The 25,383-nt window shown below is 52.2% G+C and overlaps 11 protein-coding genes across 11 annotated transcripts; 3 read left to right on the forward strand and 8 right to left on the reverse strand.

Moving 5' to 3' along the window:
• Positions 1 to 991: 991 nt before the first annotated feature.
• Z520_05949 (uncharacterized protein) lies at positions 992 to 1,520 on the reverse strand (the record flags this gene model as incomplete). Its single annotated transcript, XM_016776452.1, has 2 exons — positions 992 to 1,389; positions 1,487 to 1,520. 2 exons carry the CDS (start codon positions 1,518 to 1,520, stop codon positions 992 to 994), a joined length of 432 nt encoding a protein of 143 aa, XP_016632771.1.
• A 461-nt stretch (positions 1,521 to 1,981) lies between these two features.
• Z520_05950 (uncharacterized protein) lies at positions 1,982 to 4,522 on the forward strand (the record flags this gene model as incomplete). The annotated part of the gene is made up of 1 exon (XM_016776453.1): positions 1,982 to 4,522. The coding sequence occupies one exon, from the start codon at positions 1,982 to 1,984 to the stop codon at positions 4,520 to 4,522; it is 2,541 nt and encodes an 846-aa protein (XP_016632772.1).
• A 227-nt stretch (positions 4,523 to 4,749) lies between these two features.
• On the reverse strand, positions 4,750 to 6,123 carry Z520_05951 (uncharacterized protein; the record flags this gene model as incomplete). Its single annotated transcript, XM_016776454.1, has 2 exons — positions 4,750 to 4,882; positions 4,964 to 6,123. The coding sequence occupies 2 exons, from the start codon at positions 6,121 to 6,123 to the stop codon at positions 4,750 to 4,752; spliced, it is 1,293 nt and encodes a 430-aa protein (XP_016632773.1).
• Positions 6,124 to 7,356: 1,233 nt separating this feature from the next.
• Z520_05952 (uncharacterized protein) lies at positions 7,357 to 8,748 on the forward strand (the record flags this gene model as incomplete). Its single annotated transcript, XM_016776455.1, has 2 exons — positions 7,357 to 7,565; positions 7,746 to 8,748. 2 exons carry the CDS (start codon positions 7,357 to 7,359, stop codon positions 8,746 to 8,748), a joined length of 1,212 nt encoding a protein of 403 aa, XP_016632774.1.
• Positions 8,749 to 8,950: 202 nt separating this feature from the next.
• Z520_05953 (uncharacterized protein) lies at positions 8,951 to 10,430 on the reverse strand (the record flags this gene model as incomplete). Its single annotated transcript, XM_016776456.1, has 2 exons — positions 8,951 to 10,221; positions 10,313 to 10,430. 2 exons carry the CDS (start codon positions 10,428 to 10,430, stop codon positions 8,951 to 8,953), a joined length of 1,389 nt encoding a protein of 462 aa, XP_016632775.1.
• Positions 10,431 to 11,300: 870 nt separating this feature from the next.
• On the reverse strand, positions 11,301 to 12,879 carry Z520_05954 (uncharacterized protein; the record flags this gene model as incomplete). Its single annotated transcript, XM_016776457.1, has 5 exons — positions 11,301 to 11,830; positions 11,881 to 12,067; positions 12,130 to 12,492; positions 12,552 to 12,652; positions 12,708 to 12,879. 5 exons carry the CDS (start codon positions 12,877 to 12,879, stop codon positions 11,301 to 11,303), a joined length of 1,353 nt encoding a protein of 450 aa, XP_016632776.1.
• Positions 12,880 to 14,232: 1,353 nt separating this feature from the next.
• Positions 14,233 to 15,804, reverse strand: Z520_05955 (uncharacterized protein; the record flags this gene model as incomplete). Its single annotated transcript, XM_016776458.1, has 4 exons — positions 14,233 to 14,319; positions 14,393 to 14,573; positions 14,627 to 15,467; positions 15,567 to 15,804. 4 exons carry the CDS (start codon positions 15,802 to 15,804, stop codon positions 14,233 to 14,235), a joined length of 1,347 nt encoding a protein of 448 aa, XP_016632777.1.
• Positions 15,805 to 16,522: 718 nt separating this feature from the next.
• Positions 16,523 to 17,596, reverse strand: Z520_05956 (uncharacterized protein; the record flags this gene model as incomplete). The annotated part of the gene is made up of 3 exons (XM_016776459.1): positions 16,523 to 16,798; positions 16,857 to 17,479; positions 17,542 to 17,596. The coding sequence occupies 3 exons, from the start codon at positions 17,594 to 17,596 to the stop codon at positions 16,523 to 16,525; spliced, it is 954 nt and encodes a 317-aa protein (XP_016632778.1).
• A 560-nt stretch (positions 17,597 to 18,156) lies between these two features.
• Z520_05957 (uncharacterized protein) lies at positions 18,157 to 20,345 on the reverse strand (the record flags this gene model as incomplete). Its single annotated transcript, XM_016776460.1, has 2 exons — positions 18,157 to 18,593; positions 18,650 to 20,345. 2 exons carry the CDS (start codon positions 20,343 to 20,345, stop codon positions 18,157 to 18,159), a joined length of 2,133 nt encoding a protein of 710 aa, XP_016632779.1.
• A 2,158-nt stretch (positions 20,346 to 22,503) lies between these two features.
• Z520_05958 (uncharacterized protein) lies at positions 22,504 to 23,034 on the forward strand (the record flags this gene model as incomplete). The annotated part of the gene is made up of 1 exon (XM_016776461.1): positions 22,504 to 23,034. One exon carries the CDS (start codon positions 22,504 to 22,506, stop codon positions 23,032 to 23,034), a length of 531 nt encoding a protein of 176 aa, XP_016632780.1.
• Positions 23,035 to 23,397: 363 nt separating this feature from the next.
• Positions 23,398 to 24,977, reverse strand: Z520_05959 (uncharacterized protein; the record flags this gene model as incomplete). The annotated part of the gene is made up of 4 exons (XM_016776462.1): positions 23,398 to 23,973; positions 24,035 to 24,736; positions 24,800 to 24,925; positions 24,975 to 24,977. 4 exons carry the CDS (start codon positions 24,975 to 24,977, stop codon positions 23,398 to 23,400), a joined length of 1,407 nt encoding a protein of 468 aa, XP_016632781.1.
• Positions 24,978 to 25,383: the final 406 nt, after the last annotated feature.

Below are 25,383 nucleotides of genomic sequence, written 5' to 3' on the forward strand. Positions count from 1 at the left end.
GTAGCATTTCGAAAGGGAGGCTTCTCAGGCCACTGGTCCTCGTGTTCATAAGGTCCTCGCCCATCCTGATGCCCAACAGCCGCTTTGCCTTCCGTCCCTGGCATCCCCATTATCCAGCAACACCATTTCTATTGCTCAGCACGCAATCATCTAGCTCCTGTTCCTACAGATTCGGCCCAGGCTGTGAGTCAAAAGACCCCAACAGTATTCATTGCCTACTGTTCGTACTGCTCGTACAGCCCGACGCCTTGTGAACCCCCATTTAGCCCCCCTTTAAAACAATCCGACTCCCCCTCACCGGGTTTCTCTGAACCTCTTCTACATTGTACAAAAGATCCAACAGAGAATTCCTCTATTTGTGAAACGGGAAGAGTTCCGCAGTCGATTCTCCTCTGTTTCTACTCTCGCTTTTGAGCAACCTTACTGCGATTCGCGTTCTCCACTATATACTCGCGCTCTCCACATCCACAGCCATGAGTCTCGCAAGCACCGTTACCAGCACCCTCACACAAACGGCGGTCCGTCATTTCTCAGCGCAAGCACCCAAACCGGCTACAAGATTACAATCGGCCGTCGCAGGCACTCTCATCACCTCCGCGGTCCTTCTACCTTTTGTCCCTCCTGCAATCGAGTCGAAGCGCGAACGAGACTCCGGACACCCCAATGCTTCGAGGAAGCACTATGCACCCCTCTGCTGTCACGCATGATGGAGATGTACTAGCGGAACTAGAGTTCAACCAAGCATAGTCACGGCGTTATGTTCATTTGGGTACACTGCGGCGTTGGAATGATCGGAGGAGCGTTCAGCATAATACCCGTTTCATGGTCATGGCTGGAGTAACAACAGGAGTGATGAGAGGTTGAGCTGCAACATTCGATTTCAGGGAATCTGGTTCATCAATGTACACACGAAATCAAGGCCTCGAGCCTTACCCATACACAATATATCAGCCGTTGAGAACATAACTGATGATACTTGTCTTTCGTCCCCTCAACCCAATCTGTCCCCTTTCTTGCTTCGATACGGCTCCGCAGCTTCGTACTTGCTCTTCTCTCGTACTCTCTGCTCGCCATCGACCGGAGCATGTCCGACGGGTGCAGCATCTTCACTTATCTCGCTGCTCGGACTGCCTGCATGATCTAGCCCTTTAGTGTTTTGAGATCCATTCCATGGGTCAGCCTGCTCTTTTGCTTTTGTCTTCGACTTGGAGGTAGGGGGTTGTTTGTTGAAGGCAATATGGGAATCCTCTAGGCGTTGTAGGTGAGCTTTTCTCTTCTGTTCTGCTTCAAATCGGGCTGCTCGGTCGGCATTGATGGATCTCTTTGCGAAATAGTAGGCGCCTCCACCGGCGACACAGAGCACTCCCCAGCCGATCCTGGGAGCCGTGACTTGTTAGCAAGATACCATAAATTATACGCAGCTCAATGCAATAACCCGGGGAAATGAAAGCAGAATGTTGCAGCACACGACTCCAAAGACCCGTACCAAGTCGACCGTATCTGCGCGAAGGATCAGCCATTAGAGTCAACGTGATGACAGACTGAATTTACCCACAGTATTCATCTCGACCAGAGTTACCTTTCCATGCCCGGAAACTAGGAGGTAGGAAGACAAGTGGACGCGAGTTGCATGAGAGCTCGCTTGTAGAAAAGCTCGGGCGGAAAATCGGAGACCAAAGACCTGCAATTGTACCACACGCTGCGGCGCAGGCGGCGGGTGACGTACATTTTCTCCAGCGAATGCTATGCGCCACCGTACACCATCGTGGACTTTTGGAGAACTTTCGGGGCATTTAGGCAGCGATCAGTTGCAGTGGTCGCACCTCTTCACCCTCCATTTACCGTTACCGTTCTTTGTTTCCCTTTTATCTCTTCATCCTTCTGTGTCCGAATACATTGTCTTTCGAATGAGAGCGGGGCACCGTCCATCGACTGACCCTTCTACCTGACGCAGTCCGCTCAGCGGCTGCTGTCTAAAGCCATGTCGCTCAAACGAAAAGCCCTTGTGGACGCTGCGAATGGTCGGTCCTCGAAACGCTCCACGCCTGCTCCTTCGACGCCCGTCAGCCTCGAAAGCGACGACGAATACTTCGAGGGATCCGATGCACGCTCCCAAGAACCCAGTGACAGCGAGCAAGAGCACATTCGAAAGGCTAGAGCAAAGTTGGACTTCAGTTCCTTCCAGGGGGCAAAGCACAAACAAAAGCCGTCCATCTTTGGAGAGAAAGACTTTTCCTGGCTCTCGCTGAAGCCTGATCATGAGAACAGACCGCTATGGATAGACCCAAATGTGTCCCTTGGGTCGAGAAAGGGCCCCAAGATCACCCTGGAGAGCTTCTCTCCGCTGTCTGCACAGGCTACGGATCTGCTTACTACCATCGCAGAACCCCAGTCGAGACCGTCCTATCTCCACGAATATAGATTCACAGAGCATAGTCTCTATGCCGCCCTATCGGTAGGTCTACGAGGTGAAGATATAATACGTGCACTAGAAAAGCTGTCCAAAACCCCCGTCCCCGAGACCGTGGTCGATTTTATCAACCGCCACACAAAAACGTACGGAAAGGTACGGCTTGTTTTGAGGAACAACAAATTCTTCGTCGAGTCCGATGAGCGCCCTATTATCGACATGCTCCTCCAGGACCCTGTTATCGGACCCTGCAAAGCTGCCGGCACTGACGTCCAAGTGGGGAGGATCCAAACGAAGGCGACTGTCATTCAAGGAACTAGCAACGCCAAAGGCATGACACAGGCGGGTCAGGGAAATGTGGAGATGCCCAGAGATGACCCAGCCAAAGAGAACGAAGCCATGATCGCGGCACTGAGGGACGAAGAAGATGAAGAGGATACCTACAAGGAAGCCACCAGTTTCGAAATTGCGCCGAACAAGCGTGACACAGTGGCGAAGCAATGCTTGGACATCGGTTATCCTGCGATTTCAGAATACGACTTCGCCAACGATTTCGAAAATGCGACCCTACCCATTGACCTGAAACCCTCCACTCAAATCCGGCCGTACCAGGAAAAGGCGCTTAGCAAGATGTTCGGTAACGGCCGTGGCAAGAGTGGCATTATTGTCCTCCCCTGTGGCGCCGGGAAGACTCTGGTCGGCATCACCGCGGGCTGCCATATCAAGAAGAGTATTGTCGTCCTCTGCACAAGCGCCATGTCCAGCTACCAATGGGCCAACGAATTCAGGAAATGGTCTGATATCAGAGAAGAAGATATCGCCGTATTTTCTGCCACTGAGAAGAAGAGGTTCAACGGAGATGCAGGTGTGCTGGTCACTACCTACTCCATGATAACCGCTGGAGGAAAGCGAGCCCATGACACCCAGCAGATGATGGATTGGGTGTACGGCAAAGAATGGGGTTTGATGCTCCTAGATGAGGTGCATGTGGTCCCTGCCAAGATGTTCAGGAAGGTCGGCGAAAACATTCGCTCCCACTGCAAACTTGGTCTGACCGCCACTTTGCTTCGAGAAGACGACAAAATCACCGATCTAAACTTCATCATCGGGCCGAAATTGTATGAAGCCAACTGGATGGAACTCGCTGATCAGGGACATATTGCCAAAGTGCAATGTGCCGAAGTCTGGTGCCCGATGTCCATGGAATTCTACCAAGAATATCAGAACGCAAGCACGCGGAAGCAGCCCTTGTTCTATATCATGAACCCGGAGAAATTTCGGGTCTGCCAGTACCTCATCAATTACCATGAGAACCGAGGCGACAAGATCATCGTATTCAGTGACAACTTGTTTGCATTGAGACACTATGCCGAGAACATGAAGAGGGCTTTCATCTACGGTGAAACCAGCAACTACGAGCGGCTCGAAATCCTAAACAGATTTCAGCACGACGATCGCCCAGAATTCAGCACCATCTTTTTGTCCAAGATTGGCGATACCTCCCTTGACTTGCCAGAAGCAACCTGCCTGATCCAAATCTCTTCCCATTATGGGTCTCGACGCCAGGAAGCACAACGCCTAGGGCGTATCTTGCGGGCAAAGCGTCGAAATGATGAAGGTTTTAATGCATTCTTCTATTCTCTCGTTTCCAAAGATACAACCGAGATGGCATACAGTGCGAAGAGACAGGCTTTCCTGGTTGACCAAGGCTATGCTTTCAAGACCATCACTCACTTGGCTGGTATGGACAAGATGGACAAACTCATGTACTCAAGTGCTGCAGAAAGAAACGAATTGCTTGCGAAGGTCTTGCTTCAAAACGAAACGGCTGCCGACATTGAGAAAGTCGATGACAACATGTGGAGTCATCTGAGTGGGGGCGGCTCTTCGGCGAAGGCCAAGGCGCAGAAACTGCAGGTGCGAAGGCAAGCTGGCTTGCTGGCAGATGTCAGTGGCGGCGGTACTATGGCCCCAATGTACCAAGAACGAAGAACCAAGAAGAGTCAGCAACCCGACAGCGAGTGGTTCAGGAAAGAGGCCAGACGGCGCGAACTTGCAGCCAAGAAGAGAAAGAAGGAGAGAATGGACGCTGAAAAGGCGTCGGGTCGGTAGGATGCATAGCCGGAAAAGGCCTTTGTTATCTTGGTCTGCAACAGACATTGATGCCGACAATCAGAAGGAGATCCGACGACTCTTTAGTCCAGGTCCTGTCAGGTCAAACTGGCGCCGGGCTAGCAGGCAGCAGGCAGCAGGACCAGGACCTCGATTCGAATCCCACTTCACTCGCTTAGATGACATTGATCATTTAACATTGGCGCTGGGTTACAGGTTGCAGTTCGTCAATTGAATTTGACCTCTTCCTTGGGCACCGGAGGTATCATCTTTAACTTGGCCAGATCTTCAAATACTTCCAACAGTGATTCTGCAGAGTCGACGAAACCGTGCCAGCCCAGTTTTCGAGCTTTGTCTGTCCTGTTTGCGATATGAGTCAGTAGTCTTGCATGATTTCCACGCAGATGATGCCCATATGAGGAATGGCTGGAATACACTTACGAAAATACGAGCGGCGCTGCACGGCAGACGGTGCCATCCAGAAAACCGAAGACGCGATCAACATCCTTCAGTTCCTTCTGGGGCAGCTGATATTGCTCTGCAATCTCCTTCCATGCTTGCGTCACCTCTTTCCTCTTTGCCCACTCGGCAAACGTGAATTTCCGGCGGGACACGCCTTTTCTCCCATATCCTCGGGGGTTGAAGCGGGTTTCTCGCGCGACGTGCTCTGCGTTGTCATCGGGCCCTGTCCATTTGATCCCATACCAGCCGGCGATCCTGGGCCAGGCAGATTCCCAGGTAAAGGCACTATTGTCACAAGCATTGAACTTTTGGTTCTCTGCCGCCGGGGTCAAGACGGCCCATTCCTCCATGTAGGCATTCATCATCGAGCTCGACATGCTGCAATATGCCTGCCACGACACCTCGTCTGCGGGGAACTCCAGCGGCGTGTGCATGTGGCGACAGACGGTGGCATAGACGGCCAGTGGGAACGCCGCGTTCATGGCCGCGTCCGGCACAGCACCCAGAATAGGTCCAGGCATAAGGATGTTCCACCCGACGCCCTGTTCACGACAGTACTTGAACAGGGCGTCTTCCTGGGGATAGTAGAAATTGGGCTCCAACTCGACCCGCGGGTCCGATTCTTCCTGCGGCAGCTTGGTCGGGCCCAGGTGCACGCCGTAGTTCTTTGCTCCCGTCTGAAGCATAAACCGTTTTGGCTTGATCTGGGCGTGGACGAGGGCCCCGAGGAAGTTTTCCAGCAACAGCGCGTTGACGCGACACATTTCCTCGGCGTCGCTCCAGAGTCCCTGGCCCGGCTTCGGCTCGACCTGGATGTACGAGAAGAAGAAGACGTGGTCCACGCGGTCGACATTGTGCGACTTGAGCACCGACGCAATCTCTTCGGGCTGCTTGAGGAAGTCCACCGCGATGTGTTCTGCATTTTTGGGCAAGCCTCCGGCAACCAGTGGTGGGCGCCGGCTCAGGCAGATGATGCGCTTCCAGCGTTCAGGAGCCTGGGAGAGGACACGCAGCATGTAGTACCCCGAGATGCCGTTGGCGCCGGTCACAATGGCCGTAAGGTCTTTCACATCTGGAGGAAATGTTGGTAGGCCGTGGTAGATGCCACGGGAGTGGACCTGCTGGACAGCAGAAGACATGGTTGGAGGACTGTTGTTGAATCTATCACCAGGAAGCCGGGTTGAAAGATACCCCTTTCGATCTGGCAGCGCTTTTTTCTTGCTGGAAATCAAATATCAGACCTCCTGCTTCGAATAATATTTATACTGCGACGTCCACGGTGTTCTACTATCCCGAGCTGACAAATATATGATATCTTCTCAAAGTCTATCATTGCATGGGCTTTCGGCTGAAGTCTCGTCTCGGACAGCCGAGCCTCGTTCGATGAATGCGGGGAAGAAGGGGATGATGGATGGGGTAAGTGACGGAGGGGAACAACGTTATTCCTTTCCAATGGTAGAAGCACCAGCTCCTCGACCTCGACTACAATCTTGTCTTCAATTGAGATCGATCTGGAGAAAAAGGCACCTGGGCAGGTACAATGCCATGATGTCGCCCGGAGGTGGACGTTGTGATCAAACTGAAACGAGCCATGAAGAGGGGCTTGCTGCTGGTCAAGTTCGAGCTGCGATCAGCCATTTGGAATACTCATACCAGAAGGAAGAGGCACTGTATCGGTCACACGAAAGATCCAATTCGTGATGGTCTCTGGGACACATGAACTGCTTGAGCAAAGGCCTCCTCTCATTCTGCCTGTCCGCCCTCGACCATCCAAGCATGCAAAGGGCCTTGCCAAGACTGACAAGGCTGAGCACCCTTATCTCCGACCCCGTTTGGCGCGATGGGTTTCTCGCACCTTGCAGCCTCCTTCGAGCGGGTACTCCAAGTCACACGAACCCATATGCCATGCAGGCAAATACAAAGCAATGGTATGGGATGGACTTTACCCCTGCTGTGAAGGTGCTTAAGTCCCTCGACGGCCAAGATAGCCAATATGGCTTTGACTCTTCACGCCTGGAAATTGCGGTGATTGGACACTTATCACCGGCCCAGCAACGATCTCGGAATGCTTCTTTGGAGTTCCGTTGCCGTGACTGAAGGGATGTACCCGGGGATTGGGTCTTTGCTTCGCGCGGACGCGTATGAATGGGATTACTTATGGAGTGTTTTCGGAACCGAAATGAGGGAAGGCTGGGACTATACGAGGTATAAAAGACGACAGATCTCCTTCGTGACTCTCGTGGCCGGTCCCTGTCTTCGAACGCAAGACAACTTCAAGACGAACTACTCCATCAGACCATTGACCTTCTCGAAACACCAACCACCCTCTGCCAGCTTTGCCATAAGAGGCCTGCGGCTCCCGGGAATCCAGCATGACGACCCCCTCCGCGCCCCTGCCCCGGTCTGTCCTGGGACGCCATCGGCTTTTGTCACCTACAGCCAGCGTCCATGTCAGTCCACTGTGTCTGGGCGGGATGAATTTTGGCGACGCCTGGTCCAGCATCATGGGCGAATGCAGCAAGGAAACGGCGTTCGAGATTCTCGACTATTTCTACGAGATGGGCGGGAACTTTATTGACACGTGAGTCTCCTCGAGGGTTGGGAACATCAATGTACACGGGTGGATGGGATGTTAATATTCCATCGGCCTGTTTTTCCCCCTTTCTTTGTCGGTGGCTTCGTGTTTGGCTTTTTTCACGGTTTCGTGTTACCCTCCTATTGGCAAGAATATGCTAACGGAAGAGCCTGGCCTCGACGACAGTGCAAACAATTACCAGGCCGAACAGTCCGAAACGTGGATCGGCGAGTGGCTAGCCCTCCATGGCCCATACCGACGAGACGAGATGGTCATCGCGACAAAGTACACGTCGGGTTATAAGGTCTTCTCCGAGCCTCACCTGCAACAGTCCAACTTCGGGGCAAACAGCACCAAGTCATTGGTATTGAGCGTCGAAGCGTCGCTGAAAAAACTGCAGACGAGCTATATCGACATCCTGTACGTCCACTACTGGGACTACACGACCGGCGTGGAAGAGCTGATGCAGTCGTTGAACCAGCTGGTGCAGAGTGGCAAAGTGCTGTACCTGGGCATCAGCGACACGCCGGCGTGGGTGGTGGCAAAGGCAAACGCGTACGCACGACATCACGGCCTGCGGCCCTTCTGCGTCTACCAGGGACGATGGTCCGCCGCGCAACGGGACTTTGAGCGCGACATTATTCCCATGTGCAAGGACGAGGGGATGGGACTCGCGCCCTGGGGCGCCCTGGGCGGTGGCTACTTTAAGCCCTCTTCACAGCAGCCCGCGGAGCAGAGCGGCGGCCGCAACATGGCATCGCTCACTACAGGCCAAGAGGCCGCAGTGTCAAGGGTGCTCGAGAAGATCGCCAACGCGCGCACGCCCGCCGTGCCACTGACCTCGATCGCCCTCGCGTACGTCATGCACAAGACGCCCTACGTGACGCCCATCGTGGGCGGGCGCAAGCTGTCGCACCTGCGCCAGAATATCGAGGCCCTGACCATCCGCCTCTCGCCCCAGGACATCGACGACATCGAGTCCGCGTACCCCTTTGACGTGGGCTTCCCCATGAACTTCATCGCCGGCAATAACCCCAGGGGACCCCAAGGGCCCGCGGACATTTCTCTCACCAAAAGGATGGGTCATTTTGATTTCGTACAAAACTTGCAGCCCATCCTGCCGCCGCCCGGCGTGGAGAAACTGGGCGAGGAGGAGAAAGCAAAGGTTCTGGGGTATAGGCTGTCTTGAAGCAGGTCGAGAAACCAAGGCCGGTGACAAGGCGTGGTTGGGTAGTGAGAAAATAGACTCTGTGTCGAGAAAATAGACTCTGTGTCGAGAAAATAGACTCTGTGTCGAGAAAATAGACTCTGTGTCGAGACGCGGCAGTCATCAGCAGAAGAAAACTTTTGTTTTTCTTTTCCTTTTATTTTGATAATCGGGTTTCCGCTAACTATACAACGGCACTGTGTGACTGCGAGACATGTTTTCTTTTCCAATACGACGATATCCACCCAATAACGCCCAGAACCGCACTGGCAGCCATGCAAGAACCCACAAAGAGCACAATGCCTTGATAACGATGCCTTGCCCAGTCACCCTCGTCGTGGTGCCGCCCAACATCTCCATGCACCTGTAGCAATGCAGAGCTGATGGGGCCCGAGGAAATGACGCCCAGACCCCTCCCCAGCGACAAGAAACTGTAGATCATGCTGGCGTCGTGCTCGGCAAACATGGTGCCGATGCGTGGCCACAGCGTGAGGAAGCCACTCGCGGAGCCGCCAAACAGCAGCGCAAAGATGATCAGATACGCCAGCGAGCTCGCAAAGCCCCAGATCAGGAACGCGGCGAGAGAAGCGGCCGCGGCCGAGCAGAAGACCAAGCTGTGGACGTTGACTTTGTCCGAGAGCCGGCCGAAGCCGATCTCGCCGAATACCTGGGCGACGTTGGCGAGCGCGAGGACAACGGCCCCCGTCGACGCCGAGTACCCCAGCGCGGTGGCGTAGGAGGGGAGGTAGATGAATGGCAGATATAAGGCGAATGAGTGGACAAGGTTTGAGAGCAGGAAGATGTAGAAGCCGGCGTGGCTGTAGTATCGGCGAAAAGGCAGGGCGTTGGTGACTGTCAGGATCTCGGGTCCCGGTTCCACATCTGCGGATGATGTCAACTCCTTGACCGATGCAGTCTCGGAGCAGGAGTCGGCCGCGGCGGGCGCACAAGGTCTCTCTCGAAGGAAAAAGATCCCAACACCAGGGATGAAGAAACAGATAGCAGCGAAGACAAGGAATGCGGCCTTGATGCCGTGGTGGTTCAAGAGCGCGCTGGCCAGAAAACCCCAAGCCACGCCAAACAGGTCGGTGAAGCCACAGAGCAGGCCAAATGCCAGGCCGCGTCGCTCAACAAACCACGTGTTGAGGATGATGAGCGTGGGCATTTCGACGACGAGCAGGCCCAGGCCAAACAGCAGCCCTTGCGTGGCAATCAGCGTTCTGACGTCGTGACAAAAGGCACTGCCAAGCAGTCCGACGAGGCACAGGATCCATCCGAAGTAGATGTAGTAGTGGCAGGGAATCGTCAAGTTTTGGCAGCAGTATGTGACGGCGGGAGCTCCCAGGTACGCAATGCCCGTTGCGAGAACGCCAATCCATGATGAGACATCGCTGTGCGGGAGAAAGGCTCTGTTGCTGTAGTAGTCCTGGAATACGCCGAACGAAAGACAGACGCCTGTAATTCGCCCATCAGTACATTGACTCCAACAGCAGCAGCAGCAGCAGCAATAGTAGAAGAAGTAGAAGGAAAGGCAATTTGAACGGACCGATGAGGACGCCTTCAGAGAGAAGCGCAGCCAGCAAAATCCCATACGCAGCCCAACCTGAATCTGTTTTCGATGTGGAAAGTCGCGTCCTGAATGATTCTCGGCATCGTCCAAGCATGATCGTCACTGGTTCCTTGGAGTCTATGCAGCTTGCTCTGGGTGGGAAAGCAGATATATCCTGGATGCCATCGTATCAACTGCTCTCTCTTTGAAAGTCCATCGAATACGAATTATCCTCCACAGAAAGTATCCAGCGAAGACGGACGGACGAACAGACATGGGAGCTCTGACCACATTATAACAGGCGGCTTACCCCCTGCCCAAGGGCTTCGGGTGACCTCGAAGTCTTCCACCGACAAGCCTAGCGAAGCATGGCACAGCAGCCTCGAAACCCACACGATCACCATCTTTGACAGATCTGGTAACCGATGATGAGGCAGCTAGAGGCCTGGCCCAGGCTCCATAGCCTGTCATTCTCAATGCAGATGCATTAGGCATCGAGTGACGAGGTATCAACGGGGTGTCAGCTGCAGGAAAATTCAGGAGCGAAACAATAATAACAATGTGTCATGGCGCTTATTTAGTCATAGATTTCCCCCCAGGCAGCCTCGTCAAAGCTGATGCCGGCGCCCAATGCGTCTAGGACACGCCGTTGAAGAACGTGGGCCTGGAATCTGGAACCAGGGCTGAAGTGTGGCTGCAGGCGGTTTGCGGAGCTGAAAGAGGCTCACTTTGCTGCGGCTTGTGCCAAGAAGCCTCGTGACCAATGAGGATGTGCGTTGGGTTTGATTGACGTCGGTCATCACCAACCAAAAGAGAAATGCAAGTGGAGCCTTCCAAGGTTTCCAATTCAATACCGAGCAAACGCTTTCCTATTCAGATGCATATCCTGAAATTGGAAATCCCATGCTAAAAGGTCTCATTTTGTGGAGAGAGGAATGTTTAGATCCGGCTTCAGCCCCTGGTCTCGTACCGGCGGGCCGGCTTTTCAAACAATCTTCAAGACCTTGGCAACCCAACTCGACATGGTCAGTGCCGCTGTCGTGCCCGCGAAGACAATGAGTGGCCCAAAGCTCCCTGAGTAGGCACCTGCGGCACCTTTCCACCCTGCAACGCTGGCATGCAACAGTGCTTCACTGACAGGACCACATGCGACGTTACCGATTCCTCTACCACCACCGAGGAGACCCATCATACTCCCCAAGTCTGCTCTCCCGGTGTTGCCGCCAGGAGTGACACGACGGAACTCCTGGGCAGCGCCAGCATAAACAGCCGTGAAGCCGCCCGCAAAGAATCCGTAGCACAGCGTAAATGCAATCAGTCGGCCAGTGGAAGACGATGCAAGACCCCAAAGAAGGAAGATGGCCAAGGTGGAGCCCAGCGAGGAGATCAGGATGACTGTATACACTGGCACCTTGTCTGACAGAGCCGAGAGAAACATGACGCCAGGGACTTGTGCGACGTTGAGCAGTGATACTAGGAGTGAGCCGGAATGAAGACCGTTGATTCGTGCGTAGGCTTTTATCGACGGGTCAGTCACTATTTTTCTTCGTCAGCGGATTGCTTACCGGGAAGGTAAAGCTGAGGAACGAAATATCCCAAGCCTTGGATGATATTGCAGATCTCTATGATCCAAAATTGCTTTGTCTTCACGAATCCAAATCCAGCAACGATAGCTCGTGCCGGCGCTCGGTGGGCTCTGGAAGGGGGGATACGCGGTTTGACGAAGAAGAGAAACGGTGCGATCAAGATGAACTGCGAAGCACCGAGTACTGGCTTAGTAGAAGGCAGGAGAATCATCAGACTCGAATGCGTACCAGAGCGACGGCCCAACCCCTCAAGAAGGTCTCAACACCGTATTTGCTGAGACCCCAATGAAGCACCAGGGGACCGGTCAAACCCCCGCATCCAGACCCAGCCCACATGACACCATAGGCGAAGCCTTTGCGACGTACAAACCACTCATCGATGAAACTGTAAATGGGATAATAGACGAGATTGCCACCAATGGCGTAAAGGATTCCCTGGGTAAGAAGGAGATGCCAAGTCTTCGTAGCAAAACTCGAGAGGAAGACTGCCAGTACGACAATAGGCAGGCCAACGAACAAACTTCGACGTAGAAACATCGGCCATCTCTGGAAGGTGAGAAACACTAACGGCGCGCCCAAATACAAGATTCCCTAGAGACTTAACGTCAGACCAAAAGCTCTTCATCCAGCAGATGGGCTTGACGATATACCGAACATGTTGTCCCGATGGCGGAGATGCCAGTGGCTTGACGAGATATAGGCGGGTGTGTCGAGTAATAATCCTGAAGGACGCCGAAAGAGAATGGAAAGCCTGACAAATCCGAGTTAGACACCCCGTTCGCAACAAGAAGGGCGCTTGCTGTTACCCCAGAGAAGCATCTCGATGCAAAAGCTGCCGGAAAGGAAAAGCCATGCTGCCCTACCGCCATCGACTGGAGGTAGAGTGGTGGTTTCGTGCGCCTCAACTTCATCGGTAATTTGTCGGTTGCCAAGGGGTTCTTGCAGTTCTATCTGGGAGGTGCCATCACGAGAAGGCATCGTGATTGAGTCTGTCTGCGCACCGAGATTGTTCTCAAGGCAAAATCAAAAGAAAGAAGAACTGGAGACAACGACTATGAGCTTGATATGTAGTAGGGCGTGCATCTCCTCGATTATGTAATTGTGTTCAGAATTCGATCGCGGGGAAAGGCGTGCTTTCGAATCGCATTTTCATGGCCAATTCTGTCTCATGTGCTTTTGAGCACGAAGGTACTTCAATGTCAGTTTCTTGCCGATGACAGCGTAAGGGCGAACAACAGACCCGGTCAATCTTGCCGACCTGCCTTTTTTCGACGGCATAATTGATCTCGGGCGGCGTAGGTTCTTTTGACCCCGTTTGAATGAGGTCCATCCTGGAAACGTGTGGCTTGTCTATTACCATGTTGCCCATTTTCTTATGCTTAGTGTGTCAATGCGAGGATGCTTTGGGACGATGATGGCCTTGCATGCTGAATAGGTTGTCGATGTGCTTGTTATTGAAATTGTTCTCGACAAAATCGGAAGGGGTGAATTTTCAAGATCCATATGAAGCGACAGTTTCCCCTTCGGAATATGAGGACGACTGTACACTGTATAAGCCATCCTGGACAATCGCGTGCCTACCAGCAGAGTCAATATCTCCATGGTCTCCTCGGTACAAGACCTGCAATTGTCACTGGCAGTGGAGGAGTCCGGGCTCCCCGGTATTCGGGTCTCAAGGCCAACGTTGGCCATTTGGAGCCGCTGAACTCCAGCACTAGAACCAATAATTCAACACACCATGGCCAATGAGCGCCAAATTCCGCGGAGGCTTGTAAATGAAGTACTTGGCAGAATATCGCTTGCCGTAGATCTTCAAGGCTGTCAGTGAGGCTGAACGCCATGGCCAAAAGCTGCTCGAAGCTCACGTACGACTCGCCTCAAGCCTGCCGCTTATGGCGACTCACCCTCTTGAACAAACTATCGGCCTGTCCAGATGAAAAGTTCCATCTTGTTTCCTATATTGATGACAGATAACCTAAATTTTCACATTGCCGCAAGAAGGGCCGATATGGAATTAATGTTTGTCACGGTGGGCTCTCGAGCATCACGGATGATGTCAAGGTTCTTTACAATGCATGCTTAGAATGGCACAACTGACAAACTACCTGCTAATTGAACTTCCGCTGGGGGCATTGATGCCGGCCCCATGGTCCACACCGAAGTTAAAAGTACGTCCACATCGATTGTGTCGAAATATGCTGTATTGCAGATCAACTCTTCCAACATGTCACATCCAGTGAGCATTTCAATGTACTTTCCTCCGCTGAAACGAACGAGAGTCTTTAACGTTGGTTAAAGATTCCTAGACACCTTCCCCTCTGTTGGGTATTCTCACAATTTTCGTGATTTTGCCGCTTCAGAGGCCTTCAGGCTTCCAACCACAGCCAAGCATGTCAGAGGTGTCATCCCATATATGAGCTACAAAAGCACAATGTTAGGGGCCACTCGTTGCAAACTATGCACGTATCTATCCTGGGGAAGTAATACTCACTGCAAGGAATCTTGCTATGACCATCTTTTCTGTCTTTTCAACGCGGGATACGTCGGCCAAAGCCATCAATTTCATAGCTGTGGGCCCAACAGGCATCATCATCATAGTGAACCACAGCATCGGATCTTTGGCTAGAAGTTTTGTTTTCGTCGCAACTACCCATATAAGGGGGATGCTAATCCTGCATTTTTTAGTCGGCTGGGATAAGGCAATTCAGTTCAGAAACAAACTTACGCTGGCCACAAGATGAATCTGAAGAGAGCTGCGAACACCACTGGACCCCAAGGCAAATATCCAGTGTCTTCGTGACGTTTCTCTCTCCTCAGGCTCACGCTCAACTTGACTCCGACGATGACCATCTGCAATGACACGAACAACTGACCAATGTGCTTCGTGCTCTCCGTGAGCCACGCACTGAAGTAGCCACCCTGGTCGGTCTCTGCAAAGAAAAGCCGATGTAGTGGTGGTGTAAAGCCAATGAAAATCCCAATAACGCCTCCCACAAAGGGTGTACTTAGGAATGCATGGAAGGAACGAAGAAGCCGGCGTATAGGTTGAGGTAAGTTGCGAAAGATACCTCGACTGGTGTTGCCGATGCTCTTGAGGCAGGCATATACAAAGCGATCAGAGTGGTCTGGAAGCAGTGAAGTACGACTACTTCCTGAATCTGGCTCATGGCTCCCTTGTGTATCCTCTTGACTTTGGCGTTCGGGATCGCCGGGGCTTTGCGAGCGTCTCTCATCTTGCCATCGGACCTTCTGAGCTCCTCCTGGCGCATCCTCCTCATGGCCCCTGAGTTGGGAAGAACCGATTCCAAAAGTGATGGTATTAGACACGAACGCAGATACAAGAAAGTAAGATCTCGCCCTATCTAGCGCCGCGGAGCTCGAATCATCGGGGCCTGTTAGCAGAGGCTTGAGAACGCCCGTGGTATCAAGACCTTGGAGGAGCAGTAACGGAAATGCGGCACTGTTGTTGAAAGCGACTGCCCCAACTGCCCAGCGCGGCATCCGGAATATGTGCACAACAGCCCGCGCGACCAAGAGTGAACATACTTGGTAGGCAACCGCCCAAACTAAGAGGTTGTCAGCACACCCGCGAAGGATCTGCGCGTAGGTAACTCGATAAGCAGCTTGGTTGCCCTATCAACCAAGGAGACAGCTTATTGGCTTACCAAGGATCGGGATGTATAGGAGGATATTGTCCAAATGCAATTGAGATCCCAAGTTCGTGATCAGAAGTGCTGGCAGGAACATGTTGACCGAAGTCCTGCTTATTTGTCCTGCGGCAGAGGGCTCCATGAGGTTGCATTGCGAGGCTAGCAAGCCATAGCCGATAGTCAGGAGGATAGAGGCGGAGGCCTGTATGCCACCTACGAATGGAAGCGCCAGGCTGGTACCCTGTTGAGCCATCCTGGTTCGACGAAGACTTTGTTTTAGAGGCTAGTTACAAGCGAGCAACAAAGTATTATGGTATGCAGCCAAGCTGAAGGAATAGCCGGGCAGGGGATTGAAAGAATGTATTCTCTCAATCTCCCGTGGTCGGGAAAGCTGGAATCGGAATGCTGTTTTATGTGATACGCCTCTCCTCTGTGCACGCTAGCATGATGCCAACGGGTGCCGGTCTCAGTAGATAACGTAATGAGGCAATCAAATCCTTGTTGATGGGCTGGATGAGACTAGGTGAAGGCATCATAGCGTAATAGGGGAAGCTGTCAGTCTCCGAACCATGGATAAAGCGGAGTTGTTTTGCGAATTCTTACGCGCTTCGGTCCACACTTCATGGGAGCCTGTTTAGTACTGGCCTCTTTGCCGATGACGACCAGGATCGTCGGAGCCATTTGACAAGACCTATTACCCATGTAAACATGCGGGAAGCCCCGGACCATTTCTCGATACGAAACATGCTTGACCTCAGTCCAACAATGATCGTAGGGGACTTCATGCAGCGGCAGCATCCAAATTCCTTTGTGAAGCTTCCAGAAGTGTGACCCAAAGCTACTGTGTGTAATGAGGCTTCCTTCCTCCAATGGAATGGTACACTCGTTGCTGCGACGAACAAGACGCTTATTCTCTATCCTTCATCACAAATACTTCTAGGCCCTACACGCCCACTTCGGATTCTTGTATCTCAGCTCTCATCCTGTTGGCTGGTGTGCTCCACTTCTTGCTTCGAAAACCTTTCAATGCGATCATCAAAGTTGAAATTATCGGCAAGACCGAGCTGCTCAAAGAAGTCCTTGATAGTGTTGTCTTCGCAGTATTTTAGGTCGGAACCCTCCTTCTTCAGGCCTTCATACGATCGTTGCATTGCAAGCATAGCTGGAATAAATCCCGTGCATGGGTAGATTGCAGCAGCAAAGCCCAGGCGGTCGCAGTCCGAAGTATTGAAGTTCGGGGTCAACCCCTGAAAACCAAGTCAGCACACAGTGGGCCTGATTCTTCCAAGGCTTCACACAACATACATGGGGCAGAACGTTGATAAGCACTGGCTTAGGAGCGCATGCTTTTACCAATTCCTTGCATTCTTCTTCCGTCCGTGGACTCTCCATGAACGCCATATCGGCACCGGCATCAAGTGCCGCCTTCAGTCTCTTGACTCCCTCATGAAAAGCCTTCTCGCCAGCTTCGCTCCCCCCGAGGTGCTTAGCCTGTCTGGCGTCGGTGCGAGCAATGATGACAAAGTTTGGATCTGTCCTGGCCTCGACAGCACTCCTAACCCTTTCGAGATAGACTTGCAGATCGACCACATCCTTGCCCTTGAGCTGACCGCATCGTTTTGGGAACACCTGGTCCTCAATGTGTAGTCCGGCAACACCTGCATGCTCATAAAGCTGGACAGTGCGCTTGATGTTCAGTGGGCCGCCGAAGCCAGTGTCTGCATCAGCGATGACAGGAAGGTGCGTATGCTGCACCATCATTCCGGCGATATCGGCAAACTCGGTCTGGGTCATCACGGACAAGTCGGGCTCCGCTACGCGAGACCCCGTGGCACCCGAGCCTGCGAGATACAAAAAATCAAAACCCAGTGTTGAAGCTATTCGAGTAGAGATGCCATCAAAGACGCCCGGCCCGATCAGACATTTTCCTGAGGAGTTGATTGTTAGTGCACGCATCTATTGGGGCCGCATGAAAACATAGTCTACATACCTTCCTTCAGGGAGTCGCGGAACTTCTTAGGACCCGTCTTGCTCACTTTCTCCATCATGTGCAGTGTAATTGACAGGTCGTTTTGCAGTTGCCGTGCATACAATTCCAGGCAAATCTCGTTCGTAGAAATATGGTTGAGTCTCTGGCCAGGTCTGAATATCGGAATCCCAGTGACTATATCAATGAATGATCGTCACTCTGGGTGTGGATAGTAAGTGCAAGTGGGCGTCAACGCATACGAACCCTCACCAACTGCCCATTGGCCAGAACACGGAGAAAAAGTCCGACTTTCATCATACTTACCGCAACATCCGTTCCCCTGGGTCTGATGCGCACGGATAATGCGGGACACAACAGGATTTTGTTGATGTATGAGCACCAGCAATCGTTATCGCCAGGGTTTCTCGGCTCCGGGGATGAGGTCAAGAATGAGTGTATTGAATTGGCATGCTGGCTATGATGTGAGTGTTGGTGAGCGGAGCCAATAGTGCAAATAAGCATTGCCACGCCACCAAGCTAAAAGTAGAAGGCAACCTGTATTCCCATCATGGCAACTGTATTATATCATCATGTCAAGTGGGTATCGACTATCATTTGGGGGGTGCGGCTTGTGCCTTATAGCACCGACGGGCTCATTCCGTCCCCGTTTATCTTGTCATCGATTTCGTACCAGTACTCCTCCAAACACTGACAGAGGCGCCTGAACAGGCTCTCCAAGATCAATTGAGATTCGGGCTTTGGGTCAATTAAGGGAGAATCTTTGCCTAGCCAGCTCCACGGCTTTTTTTCAGCTCTGCAACTCGGCGTGGTGCATTGCCTCGTCTTTGTTAGCTCGCAGGCTGCCTCGTCAGAGCCTTGCAGCTCTTCCGGACTTCTTCCCCTTTGTGTCGGAACTTGACTATGACCAGCACTGCTAGTCTCGTCCTCTCCAAGAAGCTTCAGAAAGAACGCCCATTCTGCGTAGCTATATTCCTTGCGGCCTTCTGGCACTGCCATTAGGTCAACATACACCCTCTGGATTTGTGAAAGCAGAAGACGGATACAACGGGGTTCTGAGACGAAGTATCAGTAACTAATGCGTGTCTCGAAAGGGCTGCTCCGGTCTCACCATGTGGAGGTTGGCGTCCATACAACTTCGTCGCCTGCGACATGGGGTTTACAAGGACACTTTCGTACTTCCTTTCCCTTTCGCTGGTGGTTAGATTGTCACTGCTAATTAGTCCTGGGTGCACCTGTTTCAAATTCTGGGATTGGTCGCAGAGCGATCCTTTCTCCGGATCCTCAAGTTTCCTGTGCTGCTCAGCCACTGGCCTTTGCCACTTGCGCATATTACGCTTGAGCCTTTTCAACCCCGAATTGCCCTTGCGTGGACGGAGTGTAACTTCACCAACCCAGACGGTGAGGTCTTTCAGCCACTTCACGGCGGTGTCGCCCATATTCGAAATGAGGATGGTCAAACTGGGGACAGCGAGGAGCGACCAGAGAACGAAAAAAGGTTTGCCGCTGTTACTTTCGGGCCGAAAGTCACCGTAACCAATGGTCATGAGTGTCGTATATGAAAAATACAAGGACTCAAAGTAGGTCCATTTCTGTCGCCTTTCTGTTTTCCAAAAGACCACGGCACCAATCGTCCAAAGAAATGTGACGATACCCGTGGAAATAAAGATCGCAGCGCACTTGCGTCTGCGGTGCGCTGATTTTTGGACCGCTCGCATTGCGTTGAACTCAGCCATTCGGCGTGGCTCGTCGTTCTCTTTGTCATGGACCAAGGCCGAGCTTATGGGCCTGCTCATACCCAGACTTCCGAGTAGCTGACATGTGACTGACCTCTGGCTTGCCGAGTTAGAAATCTGATTCATCGCTTTAAGGCGAATCTTCTCCGTGAGTCGTGCTCTCATCTTGGCCGTACCTCGGTCCAACATGAGGGCGCGTACACTACCGACCACAAGTCCCACTGAGATGACACCGCCCAATGCGTATGGGAACAGGAGAGCCCTACCAAGTGTCGAGGATGGAACATAGAGATCCCCGAGGCCGATAGTCAATATGGTCAAGTTGGACCAGTATATCGCGTCCAGAAACTTCCAGCCTTCGAGGTTCGCATAGACCAGAGCTCCGAGCCAGTCGTACGCCACGAAGACCACGGTCTGGATCATCAGAGTCCGCTGTGGGCCTGTGAGACGGAACTGTCTTTTGTAGTGCTTCTTGAACGCACCCCAGACATTGACACAGAGGAGATAGGAGATTATCTGGTAGATTGCAGCACCAAAAATGGCATAATAGTAAGCTTGAGAAAGTGCCTGGTTGTGGACACGCGAAGTTCTCGAGACGATGCTGACGGGGACAATATGCATGATACTGGCCATCCAGAACCCAAGGATAGTGACTGCTTGGCCAAGGTTGAACCGTACTCTCCGAGCCATGTTAAGAAGGAGGAACAAGTTCGCAATCAAGGCTGATGCCAACGCACAGCAATTGAGTACAAGTAACCATTTCGGATCTGGAACATTTTTTCCATGCTCTTCTGTGCCGCCTGGTGGTATTGTAACACGCCACTGTTCAACAAGAGCACATATTGAGAATGCGTTGGCCATAGGACCCAACGCTCCTGCCAAGAGAGGAAAGGCGGTTCCAGCATACCACCAGACCAGCTTTTGGTTGAGCTTGCGGTCTTGTTTTGGCTGGTCAGACTCCTCATGGCCGGTCTTTTTCGCACCGTTTACTCTGGGCCCGCGTCTGCCATAGCTTCTTTTGACTTGGTTGGCGGCGTTGGATATAGGTTTCTTCAAGCCGGGGTTGTTCATGATATGGTTTGCTTGTCCACGCCTTTGGCAGCGCAATCAATCTAAGTGCATAGTGCCATGAGGGCTTGGAATATCAAAGGCGGAGCGGCGGAACAGAGCTCTCGGTCATAGTCCAATCCCTTGGCGTGTGACTTAATCTGATGAACGGTGATGGTGGTGGTTGGAGTGATTGTGAGGGCCCATCCACCCTGGTCGTGATAATTCGCAAGACCCTAGTGCCCGTTGCCATCCCCGTCTCCGATTGCTTTCGGATAGACCACCGGCAGGCTATAGCCCTCTTTTCCAACGCCCGACCAACCGAACTATGACGTCCAGAGCAGCGGTCGCTGACGTCTTCAGAAGCTCGGATGGATTCCCCATTAGCTTTCTCTCCTTAGTAGGGGAACTCCGAACGGTGATTATTCGAGGGACAAGGTGTCGCCGAAATTGGCTTCAGTCCTCACTCTCAAGGAAAGACGGCATCTACATCCCGGGCATGATCCGACATTCCGAGACAAGCATCCTTGAATTCAAGGCAGATTTCCAATCCACCACGAAACTCTTTTTGATGTTGGGATTATCCATTGGCTCGAAGCTTGAATTCCAACTAAAGTGACGGGTACCGGACCTTTGGATCCGGCCGTTCGTATGGCTTTAGGCGGACCTGAAAGCCCAGGCGCCTCCGCAGTACCCGATGCCGGCCGCCGGAGTGGCAGTAGGGTAGCGGTGCGTGTGGTCAGCTAACCGTGTCCAGCATCTATATCATTTCCCAAGCTCGCTGTCTGTGCATTGTTTCCCTCGGTGCAAGCACTGTTATGGTTGAATCCCTCCTCCTGTTGAGCTGCGTATTCTATTGATATGAGCACACAGCATACAGCTTTCCCCCTCAAAAATGCACCGTTTGTCAATCTTGAAGTATCCTTTGCTACTTGTTGCATGTGCGGAGCAGGTTACGTAGCAGCAAGGTTCAACTTGCTAACTATAGAGCTCGAACAACTTCTTGTCTATCTCAATCGACAAATATTCACTCCTTGTCTGGGTGTGTCAATAAGGTACCCGAGGCTTTATCATACATGGGCTGATGCAACCGATCATATAGTCTTCCAGCTCGCACCCGGAATAACATGGCACATCCTCCTCCGGATTGCAATAATTACTGCATTCTACCTTTTTCAAAGCCTCGCGTCTTTGGGTACTTGCCTCTTTCTAAGCTGGGTCACACGACTGCCTCGCCGACTTCAGCCTGTGGCACTTGTGAATTCCGTATGTGCTAACTTCCTCTACTCTTGTTTCTTTTCTTTTTTTTTCCCCTCTCTTCTCTCTCCTCTAACTCGACTACTAGGTCTGTGGAAGCACTGATGCCATCGTCCTTCCGCTGGTTTTTTTACTTTTCGAGACTTCTGAGTCTTCCCCCGGCAACCGCAGTCCAGGCCAAAAGTTCCAGGACAGTACCACACGAGGTTTGACGTATGTTACGATGTTTCAACAGTTATATCACCTTACTATAGGAATTGTCATTCAAACCATCCCGACAGAATCATCAGCTCACGCTTTTGGAGACGGTCAGCTTCCCGCTGCACGAAATTTGGAAGGAGGACCTACGGAAATGGGAGATGAACACGGCAACAGCGCCAGAGAACACTATGGCCAAAGAAAAAAGATTGTTGGACATAACCGAGATATTTCAAATGGAACATCGGTCTCCCCCGCCTCCGAGAAATCGTCTGCTTGTGCTCCTTGCAGAACCTATGGAACGTGCAGTCAAAGGACCACGGACCCGAGCCTCAAGCTCAACAATAATTTTCAGAACTGTCTGCGCAGCCAGATTATCCTAGGCTCCAATGGATCGGCCTCAGCTTCGTTGAATGAACAGATAGCCCATGAAACCATCCGATCTAGCTCAAAGCAGCTACAAGCAGCCGCGGAGTCCGCCGGGAGTGCTGTATTACCGGTTTCTCACCATGGAGTCTCCATGTGTTATCGAGCATCATGCGACTCACTCTCGTCACCCTCGCTAGAAAGAGAAGGGGAGCTCCGTATCTTTCCTAGGGTTCAGTCCGGCCCATCTTGGCCTGATTGGGGGAAACGCATTATCGGATGGGTCAAAGCAGCTGGACAAAACGCGAAAAAACTTATGCAGAATACTGGGAAGTGCTTGCCACGCCCTATCGGCGCTGCAATGTCATCGATACCTCTCGCCGTTACACGGGCAGGCAGAATTTTCGGCCTATTGGTGGCGCCTTCCTTCGCAAGCCTCATTGCGGCCGCCATCGTTGGCTCCGTTCCAGCACTCAAGGACGCTTTCTTCACGAGCGATGCTTTTATCAAAAATTCCTTCGTCAGCGCAACATCTCAGTTAGCAGATGTCGCAATCGAAATATGGTTGGTCGTGATAGGTGGCCGCGCTGCCCGGAATGCCACGGCGTCATATACATCTGCACAAGGCGAGCTCCAAGATGACCTGTCAACACTGATACTGATCTCACTGCTTGCAAAAATGTTGCTACCAGTCCTCTTTATGAGCTCATTTCTGGCTCTTCTTACCAGAAACGAATGGGCTCTTGTGTCTAATGACCCATCACTCCTACTTGTCAGCATTTTAGTCGCTGGCTCTCCCATTGCCTACGAGTTGATGGACGTCTTCCAACGAAAGGGGATCTGGCCCGGCTTGATGCCCCGAATTGTTTCCCAGGCATGGACAGTTTGGTAAGATGGACTCATACCGAGCTTATGTTCAAGAATAGAAAAGGCACTGATAGCGTTCTAGGATGCTTGTATACGTATTCGCTCTTCTAGCATTTGCGACAGGGTTTGCCCAACTGGCCAAAGGCCGACATCCTGGTTAGTTGGTGGCCCGGGGAAATTAAGTCGTGAGAGAGCAGAAAGAGGCAAAACAACTATCGGGACACTGGCGAACCTCTCACAGCAGCAAGAGGTTCAATCGGTTTTATCACCTATAACATAACATTAATTCTTTGCGTATTGCAGCGAGGCTAATGAAGCTATAAATCCATCTATGCCAGTGCTATCTATGACGCCTCTAAAGCTAAGTAACTCAGACGAATATGAAGAATCACAACCTTGACTGAAGCTGAGCTTGTTCTAAATGGGCCTCTTTCTGGGCCACAAACCAGTCCATATATTTACGTTGCAGTGTTTCCGTCACGCCAGTCTCGGGGTGAGCTCGCTCCTTGCCTTCACTGAGATATCTGTTCACAGCAGTCTCGGCGTGCTCCTCGGCGTCGTATCCATAGACTTCGAGGACAGTCTGTGGGTCACCGTAGAGGTTGCTGCTGCGGACGTAGTATTTGCCCTCGAGCTCTGGTGCCATGGCAGCGTCTCGGGCGCGCTGCTCGGGCCCGTCTGGCAAATGCCAGATGGCACCGTTTAAGAATGAGACTTGCTGCTTCATGTAAGCCTTGGGTTGTCGCTCTTGCTCGTAAATTGTGACGGCCTCGTCGATTGGGAGTTCGCCCTGGACGACTTTGGCGATGCATCGAGCTAGGAAAGCCCCATCTTCCATGGCAGTCGCGGCACCTTGGGCCATGTGGTTGACCATGGAGTGGGCGGCATCTCCCATGAGCACGACATTTTGTCGAGGAGACGACCACGAGCTCATGGGTCCGGTGACCATCAGGGGCCAGCGAGACTAAAGGAGAGAAAGGTCAGTTCAGTGCATCAGTTCCCACAAAACTCAAATAGAGTCTTACAGTCTTGTCTATCATGTCCACAATGCGCTTAATACGAGGATCAAAGTCCTTGTACTCGTTCCAGAGCTCCTCGATTGGGACATTGTTCTGTGTAGCACGTAGTTTCTCCGGGCGATGATGTGACAAGACGAGGTTGAAGAGCTTCGCATCGCTGATGGGATAGGTAATGATATAGGCGTTCTCAGCCATCCATACTTCCATCGTCTTCTTCTCGATCAATTCCCTTGCGACCGGATCTTGTCGAATTCTATCATAAGGCACGATGGCTCGATATGCGCAGTTCGTCGTCGGGGGCTCCGGCTGGACATTCGGGAACAAAGTCTTTCTGGTAACGCTGTTGATTCCGTCTGCGCCGACAAGGAGATCAAAACTGTACGTCTGGTGCTTGTATGTCTCCACCGTCACCGTGTCTGAGCTCTGGTACTCAATGCTTGTAACTTGGGCGTCGATTATAATCTCGGCTCCCAAGGCCCGCGCAACGGTCGCCAAACCCTCGTGAAGGTGGGCACGATGGACAACCCACCAGGGACGACCGAGGCTGCGCTCCAAGATGGGGATCTTGGTGTGGCCAACGAGTGTTCCGTCTTTGCGGCGCATATTTAGTTCCTCAAACTGCACCAGGTTTTTGCCGATCACAGTGTCAACGCCCCACCGCTGCAGGAGCACTGATACGTTAGGTGTCATCTGGATCCCGGCACCAATCTACAACTCAATATGCTCAGTCGGAGTCTGTGAGATGATTCTTGCGTTGAAGGGGAGATATACCTCGCCCAATTCCTTCGCAGCTTCGAGGACCGTCACCTGAGCTCCAGCTCGTCGCAAGGCAATGGCTGCTGCAAGGCCGCCAATGCCTGCTCCCACGATACCAACATGAATATCTCGGTGATGAGCCTGTTTCGATTAGATCTTCTGTTCGTTCTCAGACGTAGCGGCGGCTTACCATGGTAGTTAGTGTTTTGTGAATGGACAAAACGAAGAAATGCGAGATTTAAGACTAGGTGAACACACTTGAAGTGACGTGTCGTTTAGATTGAATGCTTCTGATAGACAAACTTGATTGCTTCCCGCCATCTAACGTGGCCTTGTTTATGCCTTAATATACTCTCTTCTATACATAGTCCCATCATATGTGCTTCGGTCCAAGGTCGGTAGTCGGGGAGATAGGGAAAGTGATATGCGGCCCCGTCGCCACAAGCTTGTCCTTCTGTCCGCGGAGGATCACCGGAGTTGCGTGGGGCCCCAGTCTTCCAGATATTATGCTACGTACTTAATGCAAAAGACTTCCTCCGGAGAGAAATGGACTGCAAGAGCATTCTGTACGAAGTCATTTTTGAACCATACTTCGCGGC

Source organism: Fonsecaea multimorphosa (genome assembly GCF_000836435.1).
Source record: "Fonsecaea multimorphosa CBS 102226 unplaced genomic scaffold supercont1.10, whole genome shotgun sequence".
In the NCBI taxonomy this organism is placed as follows: domain Eukaryota; kingdom Fungi; phylum Ascomycota; class Eurotiomycetes; order Chaetothyriales; family Herpotrichiellaceae; genus Fonsecaea; species Fonsecaea multimorphosa.